Source organism: Podarcis vaucheri (assembly GCF_965113315.1).
Source record: "Podarcis vaucheri genome assembly, chromosome: 14".
Lineage (NCBI taxonomy): Eukaryota > Metazoa > Chordata > Lepidosauria > Squamata > Lacertidae > Podarcis > Podarcis vaucheri.
In genome coordinates, this window is record NC_138752.1 from 3548484 (window position 1) to 3564516 (window position 16033).

Below are 16033 nucleotides of genomic sequence, written 5' to 3' on the forward strand. Positions count from 1 at the left end.
GTTTACTAGACTTGTTAACTTTTATTCTATTAATCAAGAGGGCATAGATGCGACAAAAAGCTTGCACACCTTAATACAAAATATAAAAATCCACCCCTCTGCGCTTCCAGCTCTCATCTACGGCAGGAATTACCTTCTTCACAAAACCTCAGTTTTAACAGCCAAACTGTTTGCAGCTTACTGTTCTCATCTTCTCCATAGGGTGCCTTTAACTTATATCCAAGTATCCGAATTGAAAAAGAAATCTGTCATTTGCCATGGCAGACATGGAGGCTGACTCTGTGATGGAAAGCTTAAGACCCAGCGCCTCACCCCTCCCTGTCCCTCATGGAGGCAGGGAGCAGGCACAAATGGGGACCACAGATCCCCTGGAATTTTCTCGAAGCGTTTTGGGATGCATAGCACCTCAGTTATCCCCCCCTCCACTCCATCAAAGCTTCTCTTGAGCCCCAGAGAGCCGCCACCATAGTCGCAGGGCAGAACTGGAAGCTGGGAATTCTGACTATTCTGTTTTAATTTCCTAAATATAAATGTACCCCCTCCAAAGCAAAAAAAAAAAAATCTATCTTTCATATCCAGCTCCTTAATACGTACCTGTCACTATCTGCTCAATGCATGTTAGAGCAACATCATGTTCTCCCAGGAGAAGGTTCCTGTAATGGAATTTCTGGAATACAGGAGATAAGTTCATGATAAATACCACAACTCACTTTATATTTTGGCCTAATAATTGTGAAGATGAAGTGTGATGTATGCTTTGTTTGGTTAGATGCAATCATCTTGAGGGCTGAGGGTCAATATTTTATTGCCACTCAGCGTAACATTAAGCTAAAAATATTCTCCTGCAAACTACATTAGAGAAACCAAAGGAGGGAAGGAAGCAATCAGTAGTAGCAGCAGCTCCCAACAAAATATTAAAAACACAATAAAACATCAAATATTAAAAACTTCCCTGTACAGGGCTGCCTTCAGATGTCTTCTAAAAGTCATCAAGTTGTTTATCTCCTTGGCATCTGGTGAGAGGGTGTTTCACAGGGCGGACACCACAACTGAGAAGACCCTTTGCCTGGTTTGCTGTAACTTCACTTTTTGCAGTGGGAAACCGCCAGAAGGCCCTCAAAGCTGGACCTCAGTGTCCAGGCTGAATGATGGGGGTGGAAACGCTCCTTCAGGTATACAGGGCTGGGGATGTTTAGGACTTTATACGTCAGCATTAACACTTCGAATTGTGCTCATGCCTTTAGGACCAGCATTATATGGTCCTGGCAGCCACTCCCAGTCTAGCTGTTGCATTCTGGAGAGTTGTAGTTTCCAAGTCACCTTCAAAGGTAGCCCCACGTAGAGCGCATTGCAGTAGTCCATGCAGGAGATAACCAGAGCAAGTACCACTCTGGCAAGACAGGGTGCAGGTAGGTAGGGTCTCAGCAGTCATACCAAGTGGAGCTGGTAGACAGCTGCCCTGGACACAGAATTAACCTGCACCAAAGAACATGGTAGTGTGCTTTTTTAGGTCAGTATCTCATTACTATCATCTGGCAGTTTTTAAATTTCATTTGGTCTTAGTTCTTATTTGTATATTTTTAATGTCCATATAAGCATTTTCAACATTTGGTAAGATATCTGCTGTCTCTTTCCTTCTTTTATTGATATTGTAATACTAGTTTTAAGCTACACTGTGCAACTGTTTTTATAGTACAGTGGTACCTCGGGTTAAGTACTTAATTCGTTCTGGAGGTCCGTTCTTAACCCGAAACTGCTCTTAACCTAAAGCACCACTTTAGCTAATGGGGCTTCCTGCTGCCGCTGCTGCACGATTTCTGTTCTCATCCTGAAGCAAAGTTCTTAACCCGAGGTACTATTTCTGGGTTAGAAGAGTCTGTAACCTGAAGCGTATGTAACCTGAACCGTATGTTACCCGACGTACCACTGTATTATGCTAGATATGTTCACTATTTGGAGTGCTCTAAAAGAACTTTAATTCATAATGCACTGAGCATATTTTTGTGTACCTTTGGAATTTCATTCCAAACTATTCCTATTTTCTTGTAAACTAAAACAATAATCTAGATGTATGACAATAACATTCCCCGCTAAAATTTCAACATGCAAGTAGGCAAATCAGCAGGACCGGCACCATTATCAAACTCCAGTGTCTACTTTTAAGTTTATAAACAAAACAAGACTACATTTGCAAAATAAGCCATGTAAATTGTGATCAAAGCCGGGGCTTGCTGTTCTCTTCTAGGAAAATGCTTTTTGCACACGTGGCGATTCCCCACTTTGTACACACCAGACATCTACCTCCTCATGTAAGAAAACCAGGAAGCCCTGGTGCACACAAGAGCTGATGAATGGGAACCACTGTTGCTGAAGCGCATGGCGAGTTACATCAAATTTATTTTCATTCCAGGCATTTTGTTTTGCACCGATTTTCAAATTGAGAAATTGGTTTTGCACCATTTCTAACTCTTTAATAGCACTCTCATAATTTTTATTCAGATTCGTCATGGCCAATGGCTAGTGCAATAAAGTTATTTGGATTGGATTTTCAAATTCAAAGAGTATGGGAAAGAACTGATGCTTCAGCAATTATTTATCTTTTCTTTTAAAAAACAGAGAGGGTGTGCCTCTCTGAAGATGCTGAGCACATGGTGCACAGTAAGAGTTGGGGCACTCTGGCTCTTCCCCTCCAAGGCCGCTTCACCTGGTAAGTAAGACTTCTATAACCTGGCCTACAGAGAGGCCTTTTAAGTAAACCAGAAGGGCTCTTCTTATGTTAGATACATTAATCTTTATTATTATCAGAGCAGAAGCATTCTTCAACAAGGTCAGGAACGAGCAGTGGCACATCTCTCAACCAGCACCACCCCTCATTGCCAGGCCAGGTCCCTGTTCTCCAGCTTCTAAGCCGAGCTATCTAAAGAAGCCAAGTATGCCTGAGTATCAATCTTGTTATTTATTATGACTATGACAGATCAACATGGCTATCCACCTGAATCTGGGTATCAATGGGCTACCTAGCTCTCAGTGGATGTGCAAAGCCACCAAGGGAAGTGCCCAGTACTAGGAAGCAGATCCATCTGCTTCAGCCTTGTCTTTCCCTGGTATTGCACACTGCCGAGGCCATTAAAATGACAGCCAAGCAATTCAGAGATGTGCTGCAATTCCATGTTTGTTGTGGAACCCACAACTTTCTGTCCATTAAAGCAGCTGCAGCCAAGTCAAGGAAAGTGCATCACCAACAGTTTTGGCATGAGCTGGCAGTGGCCAGTAAGAAGAGGATGGATGTGAGGGTACTCCTTGAGGTCACTCATTTATCATATTTTTACTCACACTTTCCCATCACAGAAGCCCTGTGGGGTAGGTTAGGCCAAGTAATTGCAACTTGTTCAAGACCACTTAGCAAGGTTTACCGCTGGAAGCCAATATGAACCTCGGTCTCCATGCAAATTCAACACTCTAACACACTGGGGTCAGGGTAAGCAACATATTATTAAGCATTCAAAATCTGGCACATTAGGGCTGAATGAAGAATCCAGGAGAACATATGGTAGCTAACATCAGGAGGAGCCCAGTAGACCTATGTGTGGCTATTCTGCTGCTTCTCCCTGCCTACACACCCCTCCCAGCAAATGCAGGTAATTCTGAGCCAAGGTATTAAGCTTGGTTCAAGATAAGGAACCTGGAATGGTTCGGGAAACTAAAAGGCCTACTCCTGGAACATGTATGGACTCAGGATTGCAAGTGTGCTGGCTACAGATGAGTCCTGCTGCAGCAGAAAATTTAAGCAGGAGGTCATGGGTACAAGGACCTCCACAATGGATGTCTGTCTCTTGGGTCCTCTTGTCAGCCAAGGGCAATTGTATTATAGAACTCAATAGGCATAGAAACCAACCTGAAGTGGCATAGGATCATCTGTAATGAAGGATATCTTGAAGTTGCTGCAAACCAGCTTTCCCCACAAATCATACTGACTTGTATTTGTTGCAATGCATTTCCTCACGAAGTTCACTTCATTCACCACAATTTCACCTTTAAAAAGGGGGGAAAGCAGATTAAAAGAAGATTGACTCAATGTCTTAATCACAGCAACCTGCAAGGAGAAAATTCACACCCATGAATCTGTGATTTTATGAAGTAATTTTTTTGGGGGGAGGGGGAACTAGTTGTGAAGCAAATACTGAATCTCCTTTGTGAGGAGCTTAAGCTTTACTTCAATGTATGTATTGCTTGGGTCATGTCATGGTTCTTAAAAGGAAAAAATAAAGAATTACTAAATAGAACCTATTAATCAAGTAATCCCAAACTGGAGAATAAAAAGCTTCATGATACCCAAGTATCTTTACACAGGTGTGGGGGAACCTGTGGTCTTCCAGATGTTGGTCTCCAGCTACTATCAGCCCCAGTCAATGTGTTCAATGGTCAGGGATGATGGCAAATGGAGTCCAGCAACACCTGGAAGGCCATAGGTTCCCCACCTCAATCCATTGCAAAATCTGAATTTCAAGGTGTTCATCTCCAGTTACTAAAAACTATTTTTCTCTTCTATACACCAAGAGCCCTCCAAATATTTTAAACGGCATCCTCATCATTATATAAAATTTATTTAAATATATACATCATCTTTCAATGGCTGTTTACAATAGCTAATAAAAAAGAAGAGGAGAGTTCCTATTCCTTTCACAACACTGTTCCTCTCAGGTCATTCTATAAAGCCTTTCAACCCTTGGATCATTCCATCCCTCTAGACAGTCACACCACTTTTAATGGGTTAATTAATCCAGATCTGAAGACTTCAATTTCAAAGAAGAGATCATCAGATTTGTTTAGAAATATACTGACAGATACAACCACAAAACCACAGCAGAGTATGCAGAGGTGGCAGTGAAAAGTACTCTGCATTGCTTGCTGCCAGACTAAAGAAAAATGGCTTTTGTGTCTATACCCCCCCAACAGAAAATGACAATAAGAGACTGGACAGGGGAGTATGGTCATCCTCCATCCTTATTTGCAAGGCTGGGGGAAGATGTTTGATTTTCTATTCAACCAGCAAGGCCAAAAAGGTAGAAAGAACATGGGTCACTTGTTGTCCTACTCTCCCATCCCAAACCTGCATGATCCAGCAAGCGATAAATTGACTTGCAATAACCACTCAAAAAACCCCACCAACCTTATTTATTTGCCAAACAATACAGTTCAGGAGTTTGGCTTCACTAGGAAAAGGTAAGCAGCAAAGCTGGTATTTGCTCTCTATAATGTTTAAAGTGAGCAACAGTGCAGTTTCCTTCACTTTCCTTTTCCATGGCATAAGCTGTTCTGAGGGCAGAACGACAGTCACTTGTGTGTGACTTGAATAGCCAAAGAGCAGAAACAAGAGACGACTGCCAAGAAACTAGAAAACAACCCACCCACCACATTACTGTGAAGACATTCACAGAGACATGCTCACTAATCCAGCCAGAGGATTACATCCAAATTACATTCTCTCAAATTTGAGTTACATTTCAAATACTTTCAGAAAAAACATGCAACAATTTGATTTCATTAAAAGATTCTGTTTAAAATACACCCATGAACACTTTGCTAGCTGGCATCTTGCTCTAATGTCAACTTACAATATCTTATACATAGCTTATCCTCAGTTCACTGTATGAAAGTGAGCACTGTATTTTTCTGAAGTGAGGCAGCATAAAATGCTAAAACAGGAAATATCACTATGCAACAGCATGCTATAAAAAGATGGGGAGAGATGGGGGAGGTCAGAAGAAAAAGTATGATTTTAGGTTCCAGAAACCAACCCCAACACTTGGGCTTCCACCTCAATCAAGATTTATTTTATGTTGTCCACAGTTAAGGTTTGTTTGTTTTTATTTCAATCTGATATTTTCAATATATACTACCTCTCTCTCTCTCTCTCTCTCTCTCTCTCTCTCTTCTCAACATGTTAACAGCCAATAGAAAAATAGTATGAAAGCTTATTGTTTATTAAACAGCAGAGACATAACACTGAAAGTCACTTCACATAGTGAGCACTGAAGCCACGTAAATTCTGTACTATGAATGACTGAATGGGACACCTTTAAAAAAACACACCTGATCGTCAACTGTTTGTTGGAGATCCCTTTCCCCATATCTATGTTGCATTGTATTCTGATGTTTTAGGGTTCTGTGTTTCGGTTTTGTTGAGCAAATTGCCAGCAAAATTAACTGGTTACAAAAGCATTGTAATGTAATAAGTCTACTTAATGTGACAAAAACAGGAAGGAAGTCATGTAAGTATCAATGAGAAATGCAACCAAGAAAGTCAAGTAGGAGCAAAACTCAACAGCTGCATCCTGAACATGGCTTGTCTTTCTGAAAGCTGGGCAAGATTTTCTTTTAGGCTGAAGGGTGGGTACCATATTGCTTTTAAACACGTGCTTATGTTTGCTGTAAAACTTCAAAATCTTTGACTAAGAATTTTTTTTTACTGCACATTTCTACAATTGGATTATTTCTGATGTAAAAGCTCATTTGTTCCAGTACATTTTAGGAATCCAGCACCAATGCATGCACTCAGCTGACATGGGAAATGTCCTAGGATATATTCTGGGGAAATGATATAGGCACGTGGAAAAATAAGAAGTTGTAGTATTGAATTGGAGGTTGGCCCTATGATGCCTTCCTGCCACTATCAGAAGCACAGATATATAAGCTTATCTCCAAATGGCACCTTAAACCTAGGTTGCTGTCACCACAACGGAATGTCAAGGCACTCTTTCTGTGGTGGCATTTACATTATTTATCATCATCATCATCATTTCTATATTGCTCAATATTTTAAAGAAAACCATCTCAAAGCGGTTTACAACACATTAAAACATCAAATAAAACAATCCAGAATAAATCAATATACCATTACTGCCACAAGAGAGTTGTAGCTTGGGGGAGGGCGGGCAAAAAAGTAGTGAGGATCAGAAATAGTGGTTTGCTAAGGCCACCCATGAAGTGAAGTGACTTGAACTGGGAACTTCTAGCACATCATCCCAGCAAATCTTTCAGTTTTACCTAGGACACAGGACTTCTCTAGGGAAAACTCTCACAATTTCTCCCAGCAACTGGTGCACTTATGGTACAGCAGCAGTAGCTTATAGCATATTTAGATGGATGTAGTTCTCAACCATATAATGGTTTACACTGCACTGTACATAAACAGATACCCAGAGAGCAAACTAGTATATTAAACTGAAAAAAACCTTGAATAAATTTGCTTTCTGACCTGATTATGGTCTCACAGCATTTTCAGTCACATAAGTTCTTACTGAAGAGTGGAATATTAAAACAGAATGGGTTCATTAGCATGCACCAAGCATTTATATGTAAATTTCCTCTAATCCATGTTTAAATGAATCTTCTGTTCAGCTTGCTCAGTAGCTATTTTAAAGTTCAAAAGGGAAAAAAAACTGCATTCTGGTGAGATTCTATTTGTAAACTCATGAAGTGCTTTTTGACAAACCTTTAAGGGAATTTTCATGAGCTCTTACAATGTGTTAGTGGTCCCACAAGAGATCTAGAAGTAATTGCATGCTGTTATCTTAACTGTTGCCACCTGTTCAGATTTTATTCAATATCCTTCCCTGTGAATTAATACTTAAGATGCTGACACTAATGGCAGATTACATGGAGCTAGGCTCAAAATGAGGCAATTTTATAATTAAGAATGGAAACCAAAGTATTTGGACATTGCAGAAAGAGTAACAGTTTACATTGTTCAGTAGGATCTCTTGATATGATGGCTTAAATTTTACAGGAATGAGAGAGAAGTGATTACGATGGAAGTGATAAGAATGAGCAAAAGAGTAGGGCTTTTCAGACTGGTCACAAAAATTACTTTTTAATATTATGCAATGTTGATCGCTGCCCCAGGTAAGTCAATCATTTCCCACAACACACAACAAACCAGAAGACGTACATAAAGCAAACCCCTACTTTGAAGTTATAATGCCATACCCCAATGAGACACCCACAAGGCTCCCCAAGCTTTCATCTTCCCTCATCCCCTCACCTGCCTAATGGATCAAAACAAGTCAGCAGCCTTTTCTTAGCAGCTCCCATAGTGTGGGATTCCCTCCCAAGAGAGATTAGATTGGTGGAAAATAAAACCCCAAGGTGGCTGTCACCAATGGAAGTAAAAGCCCAGAAAAAGCTCAATATGGAGGTCAAATGGCCAAAATATTGGGAAATTTTGGAACAAGAAGGAGATAAATTGAAACTGCAGAGTTTTGAGAAACTAAAAAACAAAGTGAGAGACTGGCTCCATTATTACCAGATAATGGAGGCTTACAACCAGGATAAAAGAATTGGTTTCCAGATGGAAAAATCTAAATTGGAAACAGAACTGTTAGAACCTAAAGCTAAGATTTTGTCAAAAATGTATAACTTGCTGTTGAAATGGAATACTCAGGATGAAACGTGTCAGGGAACTGACATCAGAGGAAAGGGAGTTGGTAGGGCTCCCAGAGACTGGGAGAGAGTCAGCAGCCAAAGCAGGGACCAGCAGGGGGAGCGAGGGGTCTCTGGAGGAGGATCTCAGTAATGCTGAGAGAGACGCAGCAGCCAAGGCAGGAAACAGCAGGGGAGAGAAAGGGGTGAGAGACACGTCCAGCGAAAATAGCGGGGAGGTGTCAGAAGCAACTGTAGGGAGACCCATACTTCGCCGGAAGCTGCCACGTCGTGAGTCCAGGAGACGCGTTTCCGTTAAGGAGCTTCTTTGCTGGAAACGCTTCCGCAGGCAGCCACTGTCAGACTCTACTAGTGACTAGAGCAGACATGTCTGAGGAGCTCTGTCACACACAGAGGTTTGTGGAGCCGCACAAACTCTGAGGGGGCACAATTTTAAGCACAAGCAGCTAATCATCCCCTCACAGCAGTCTGACAGTCTCTGTACGCTGCCTGTGCAGGAGAAAGCATCATGAGCAACCCAGCCGGAACCGGAGAGGCAGGGGTTGGAGCTGGTCCAAGCTTGGAAGAAAGGTATCAAGCTCTGGAGGTCCAACTTGCGCTGCAGACGGCGAGGCTCGAGGAGAGAAGGGCTCAGGATGCAGACAAAAAGGGGAGAACCACTCAGTTCCCCAGAAAGGTACCAGGATTGGTGCAGAAGTTTGGGGGGGACCCCAAGGATTACCATGCCTTTAGGACAGAGATGCAATATGCCCTTAATGTGCAGTTTGATGAGTTCCCTGATGAGGAATCGCGAGTTGCTTTCGTAATTGGGCATCTTGAGAAGGGGGCGCGAGACTGGGTTCGACCCCTGATGGCAACGCACAATGATATCCTAAAGGACACTATGAAGTTCTTTCGTGCAATGGATATCATGTTTTCCAGCGATATTGAGGAAGGGGTGGTGCGCAGACAGCTAATGGCTTGCAAGCAGGGAAGCAGATCTGTCCGTGAGTACTGGACTGAATTTACCATGCTGATTCACAGATTGGGGTGGGATTTATCGGCGGCACCCATTCAGATGCTATTTGAAGAAGGTCTTTCTTCGGCTGTGAAAGACGAGCTGTCCCGGAGCCCCAGGGCGGTGTCTATGGATCAGCTGACCAAATCTGCGCTGACCATTGGAGCGCGCCAGGAGGCAAGAGCCTTGGAGAGGCGGGAAGGGAGAGGGGAACGTTGGAAGGAGTTCCGCATTCCAGACATTCCTGAGCCAGCTTTCCCGCCGGCAGAGCCGATGGAAATCGGAACAGCCCGCGCGCGCGCAGTTTCAAAGCCCAGTGAGGGGGCTAAGAAGGAGGGAAAAGGAGCCCGGAAATGTTATCTCTGCCAACAGCCAGGCCACTTTGCCAGAGTCTGCCCCCAGAGGAAGGAATGGCAAGGGATGGTGGGAGCTGTTGAGGGGGGAGAGCAGGGAGAAACGGAGCAGGTAAAAGCCAACGCCTGGTTGCCACCGTCAGGGCACTGCAGCCAGGCCAAAGAGCAGTGAAAGTGCCCGTGCCAGAAGCTCCTCGACCTGCTCTAGTGATTGAAGTGTCGCTAGAGCTGCAAAATGGACACCCCCTAAAAATAAAGGCGCTGTTGGACTCAGGCAGCTCCTGCAATTTTATGAGCAAGGAGTTTGCTGCTGAACACCAGATACAGACGATCCCTTTAAGCAACCCCCTGCAGGTGACCACTATCGATGGCAGGGAACTGTTGGGAGGAGGAGTCAGCTTGCAGACCGTCCCAATGATAATGAGGGTGGCAAGGCACACAGAACTGATAGCGTTTAATGTGGCCACCTTGGGAGGCGCTCCCATTATTTTGGGAATGAGCTGGCTAGCCCTACATGATCCGCTGGTGGGCTGGCATCAAAGAGTGGTTTCCTTCGGTTCAGCACATTGCTTAGAACACTGCAGGGGGGAAAAGGGGTCAGCAGGGGCCCAAGCCACCCTGGCAGGGACTGAAGTAATGGAGAAGGGGAAGGTGCCACCACAGTATGCTGATCTCAGCGACGTGTTCAGCGAGAAGGAAGCTGACCAACTACCCCCGCATAGGCCCTTTGATTGCCAGATCAATTTACTCCCTGGAGCACAGCTTCCTGTAGGCAAGTTGTATGCCATGTCAGACAGGGAAATGCAGGAGTTGCGAGAGTTCATTGACAAGAACCTGAAGAGAGGCTTCATCAGAGAGTCCAAGGCAGCGGGGGGTAGCCCAGTGTTTTTTGTGGATAAAAAGCACACGGACAAGCCGAGACTTGTATGTGATTTCAGGCGGTTAAATGCAGTGACAGAGCCGGCGGCTTTTCCTATGCCCAGGATTGATGATATTTTGACCAGGGTGCGGAAAGGAAAGATTTTTACAAAGCTGGACCTAAGGGGGGCGTACAACCTGATACGTATAAGGAAAGGGGATGAATGGAAAACCACCATGTTCACCCCTTTGGGGGCATTTGAATACCTCGTTATGCCTTTTGGATTACAAACAGGCTCCGCGTGTTTTCAAGCCTTCATGAACCACGTACTGGGGCCTTTGCTCTACAAGAATTGCATGGCCTTCCTAGATGATGTGTTGGTGTATTCGGAGAATGAGGAGCAACATGTGAGAGACGTCAGAGAAGTGTTGAGCAGGCTGCAAGCCAACAGGCTGTGGGTGAAACTGGAGAAGTGTCAGTTTCATACCAAGGAGGTTGAATTCCTGGGGTACCGCTTGTCAGACAAGGGGTTGGCCATGGACCCCGGCAAGGTTCAAGCAGTGCTGGAATGGAAAACACCCAAAACCAAGAAGGATGTGCAGAGGTTCCTAGGGTTTGGAAACTTTTATCGTAAGTTCATCCGAAACTTCACCCACCTGACGGCGCCCATCACGGACTGTCTCAGCAGTAAAAGGAAGTTTGTTTGGACGGCGGAGGCGGAGCGAGCGTTTGAGGAACTGAAAAGGGCCTTCGCCTCTGATGAACAACTTCTGCATGTGGATTTACAAAAAAAGCTGAGGGTCGAAACAGACGCTTCTGACAGAGCCATAGGGGCGGTGCTTCTTCTGCAGCCGGGGAAGGAGGAGTCAGAGTGGCGACCGTGTGCCTTCTTTTCGCGAAAGCTGAACAAATCCGAGAGGAACTACACGGTGTACGACCGGGAACTTCTTGCGATTCATGAGGCTTTCCGGAGATGGAGGCACCTGCTAATTGGTGCACAACATAAGGTGCAAGTGTGCACGGACCATAAGAATCTAGAGTATTGGAGAACTGCGCGAGTGCTCAACCAACGGCAGTTGAGATGGGCCCAGGAGTTCTCCAAATTTAACTTTGAGATTTGTTACGTGCCAGGCCCAGAGAACGTTAGGGCGGACGCTCTCTCACGCAAACCTGAATATTTGGAGGGGGAGGGTGCACCCGAAGAGACCCATGTCATTCCAGAGGACCGCTGGGTGTGTGGGGCGGCATTGGTGGGGCAAAGGGAACTGGTAGAGGGAACGGTGCAGGATGAATACGCCCAGGACAAACTCAGGGGTCTCAGGAGGGAGGGAGACAAACCCGGGGGTTTTGAGGAGAGAAACGGGGCGTTGTACTACAAGGGAGCGTTATATATACCTGAAGGGGAATTGAGGGAAAAGGTACTCAAGCAACTGCACGATAGCCCCACAGCAGGGCATTTTGGGCAACACAAAACCATGTGGCTGGTTACCAGGGAATTCTGGTGGCCCAAGGTCAGGGAAGATGTGCGGGAGTATGTGAGAGGGTGTGACCAATGCCAACGAGCCAAGGGGGAGAGGCGGGCACCGGCAGGTTTATTAGAACCACTACCCACGCCGGAAAGGCCATGGGAGGCAGTGGCAATAGATTTCATGACTGATCTGCCAAGGTCCAGAGGGAAAACAGCCATCATGGTTGTGGTAGACCTGTTAACCAAGATGGCCCACTTTATAGCCTGCTCACATGCGGTCACAGCGGAAGAAACCGCTAAATTGTTTGTGGAAAATGTGTTTAGGCTGCATGGCGCCCCCTTGAGGGTGGTTTCTGACCGAGGGAAACAATTTACTTCCAGGTTCTGGAGGAAGCTCATGAGCTTATTGCATGTAGAGGTGAATTTCTCAACTGCCCGTCATCCAGAAACCAACGGGCAGGCGGAAAGAGCTAATGGTGTCCTCCAGCAATATTTGAGGTGTTATGTGAATGACAGAGAGAATGATTGGGTGGAGAAGCTGGCGTTGGCAGAATTTGCCTACAACAATGCAGAGAACGTGTCCACGGGGATGAGCCCCTTTTTGGCTAATCACGGGTGTCATCCCCGAGCCTTCCCAGGGGGGGAAGGGGAGAACTGGAGCGTTCCAGCTGCAGAACAGTTCGTTGAAGAAATGGAAGCGATCCATCGCCAGCTCCAACTTAACTTAAACAGGGCTAAGGAGGAATATAAGAGGCAGGCAGACAAAACCAGAAGGGAAGGGGAAAGCATTAGGGTGGGGGACCAGGTGTGGCTGTCCACCCAAGGGTTACCATTCAAAGGGGGTTGTAAGAAGTTAAGACCCAAAAGGCTGGGCCCATTTGAAGTCACGCAGCAGGTCAACCCAGTGGCTTTCAGACTCCGGTTACCGAACCACATGAAGCTGCACCCAGTGTTCCACAGGTCGTTGCTGTCACCGTATAAAGGGGACAGAGAAGGGAGGGTCAATAGGGGACCAGCTATGGAGGAAAAAGAACACAGCTACCATGTAGCGGAGATTCTCGATTCCAGGTGGAAGGGAGATCAAGTAGAGTATTTGGTAATGTGGGAAGGGGAGCCGGAGTCGGAAAACACCTGGGTCATGGCAGAGGATGTAGATGACGAGGTTTTGATAGAAACTTTTCATCAGAGATTCCCTCGTAAACCTCAGCCAGTGGCGAGGTTCCGGAGGGAATACTTCGCCACCACCGACGAAGAAGAAGAGTTGGAGGGGTTCTCTGATTCCGAGGCGGAGGAGGATTCAGCGAGCCGGAACGAAGACCGATGGAGGGAAATGTTCGAGACGTCTGAAGATGAAGAGGATTCTTTTCGGGGTTTTAGCTCCTCACCGCCCAGAGGAGAGAGTAGGGGCGGGGGGGAAGGGGGCCCTGGAGGGGAGGTGGATGTCAGGGAACTGACATCAGAGGAAAGGGAGTTGGTAGGGCTCCCAGAGACTGGGAGAGAGTCAGCAGCCAAAGCAGGGACCAGCAGGGGGAGCGAGGGGTCTCTGGAGGAGGATCTCAGTAATGCTGAGAGAGACGCAGCAGCCAAGGCAGGAAACAGCAGGGGAGAGAAAGGGGTGAGAGACACGTCCAGCGAAAATAGCGGGGAGGTGTCAGAAGCAACTGTAGGGAGACCCATACTTCGCCGGAAGCTGCCACGTCGTGAGTCCAGGAGACGCGTTTCCGTTAAGGAGCTTCTTTGCTGGAAACGCTTCCGCAGGCAGCCACTGTCAGACTCTACTAGTGACTAGAGCAGACATGTCTGAGGAGCTCTGTCACACACAGAGGTTTGTGGAGCCGCACAAACTCTGAGGGGGCACAATTTTAAGCACAAGCAGCTAATCATCCCCTGACAAAACGGTTAAATCGGTCATGATTAAATGGGCACAAGATGTTGGTCATAATTGAAAAATGTTGGTCAGAAATTAAAAAAGATCTAGAAATATGGTCAAATTTGAAATTGTCAATGTTAGGCCGAATTGCAGTGATAAAGATGAATGTATTGCCTAGAATGTTATTTTTGTTCCAAGCTTTGCAGATTCTCGACAAGATGGACTGTTTCAAGAGGTGGCAGAAAGATATTTCGAAATTTGTCTGGCAGGGCAAAAAGCCCAGAATTAAATTTAAAATACTGACAGATGCTAAAGAAAGAGGGGGATTTGCCCTGCCGGACTTAAAATTGTACTATGAAGCAGCAGCATTTTGCTGGCTGAAAGAGTGGATGCTCCTTGAGAACACAGACATTTTGGATTTGGAAGGTTTTAATAACGCATTTGGTTGGCATGCATATCTATGGTATGATAAAATTAAGGTGCATAGGGCCTTTAAAAACCATATTGTTAGAAAAGCATTGTTTAATGTCTGGATAAGATATAAAGATCTGTTGGAAAACAAAACCCCTAGATGGGTCTCACCCGTAGAGGCTAAGGCAGTGAAGAAACTCAATATGGAGGTCGGATGGCCGAAGTATTGGGAAATCTTGGAACAGGAGGGAGATAAATTGAAATTACAAAGCTATGAGAAAATGAAACCTAAAGTACAAGATTGGCTTCAATATTTTCAAATAATGGAGATCTTTAAACAGGACAGGAAAATTGGCTTCCAGGTGGAAAAATCAAAATTAGAAACTGAACTGTTAGAACCCAATACTAAGAACTTGTCAAGAATGTATAATTTGCTGCTGAAATGGAATACACAAGATGAAACAGTTAAATCGGCTATGATTAAGTGGGCACAGGATATTGGTCATAACATCATGTCTGCTGACTGGGAATGGTTGTGGAACACCGGTATTAAATTTACGGCATGTAATGCCTTAAAGGAAAATATTATGAAAATGGTTTACAGGTGGTACATGACCCCAGTCAAGCTAGCAAAAATTTATCATCTGCCTGATAACAAGTGTTGGAAATGTAAAGAAACTGAAGGTACTTTCTATCACCTTTGGTGGACATGCCCGAAGATTAAGGCTTTCTGGGAAATGATATATAATGAAATGAAAAAGGTACTTAAATGTACTTTTCTTAAAAAACCAGAGGCCTTTCTCTTGGGCATTGTCGGCCAAGTGGTGTCAAAGAGGGACAGAACTTTCTTTATGTATGTTACAACAGCAGCAAGAATACTCATCGCAAAATATTGGAAGACACAAGATTTACCCACCTTGGAAGAATGGCAGATGAAAGTGATGGACTATATGACACTAGCTGAGATAGAATCATAGAATCATAGAATCATAGAGTTGGAAGAGACCACAAGGGCCATCGAGTCCAACCCCCTGCCAAGCAGGAAACACCATCAGAGCACTCCTGACATATGGTTGTCAAGCCTCTGCTTAAAGACCTCCAAAGAAGGAGACTCCACCACACTCCTTGGCAGCAAATTCCACTGTCGAACAGCTCTCACTGTCAGGAAGTTCTTCCTAATGTTTAGGTGGAATCTTCTTTCTTGTAGTTTGGATCCATTGCTCCGTGTCCGCTTCTCTGGAGCAGCAGAAAACAACCTTTCTCCCTCCTCTGTGTGACATCCTTTTATATATTTGAACATGGCTATCATATCACCCCTTAACCTCCTCTTCTCCAGGCTAAACATGCCCAGCTCCCTTAGCCGTTCCTCATAAGGCATCGTTTCCAGGCCTTTGACCATTTTGGTTGCCCTCCTCTGGACACGTTCCAGTTTGTCAGTGTCCTTCTTGAATTGTGGTGCCCAGAACTGGACACAGTACTCCAGGTGTGGTCTGACCAGAGCAGAATACAGTGGCACTATTACTTCCCTTGATCTAGATGCTATACTCTAGATGACTGGCAGAATCCGCGATCGGGGAAAGGAGACGGCGGAAGAAGAATGGAAGAAATTTAAGATTTACCTTAAGGACTACTA

The 16033-nt window shown here is 45.0% G+C and overlaps 1 protein-coding gene across 3 annotated transcripts in view; it reads right to left on the reverse strand.

Moving 5' to 3' along the window:
* MTMR10 (myotubularin related protein 10) overlaps positions 1 to 16033 on the reverse strand; it is a 61765-nt gene that overhangs the window by 29623 nt on the left and 16109 nt on the right. For all 3 annotated transcript variants that reach the window (XM_082198039.1, XM_082198040.1, XM_082198041.1), the window contains exons 3-4: positions 3896 to 4032; positions 595 to 667 (exon numbers count right to left, since the gene is read on the reverse strand). In XM_082198039.1, the coding sequence (XP_082054165.1) occupies positions 595 to 667; positions 3896 to 4032 (210 nt within the window). The remainder of the gene's footprint in view (positions 1 to 594; positions 668 to 3895; positions 4033 to 16033) is intronic.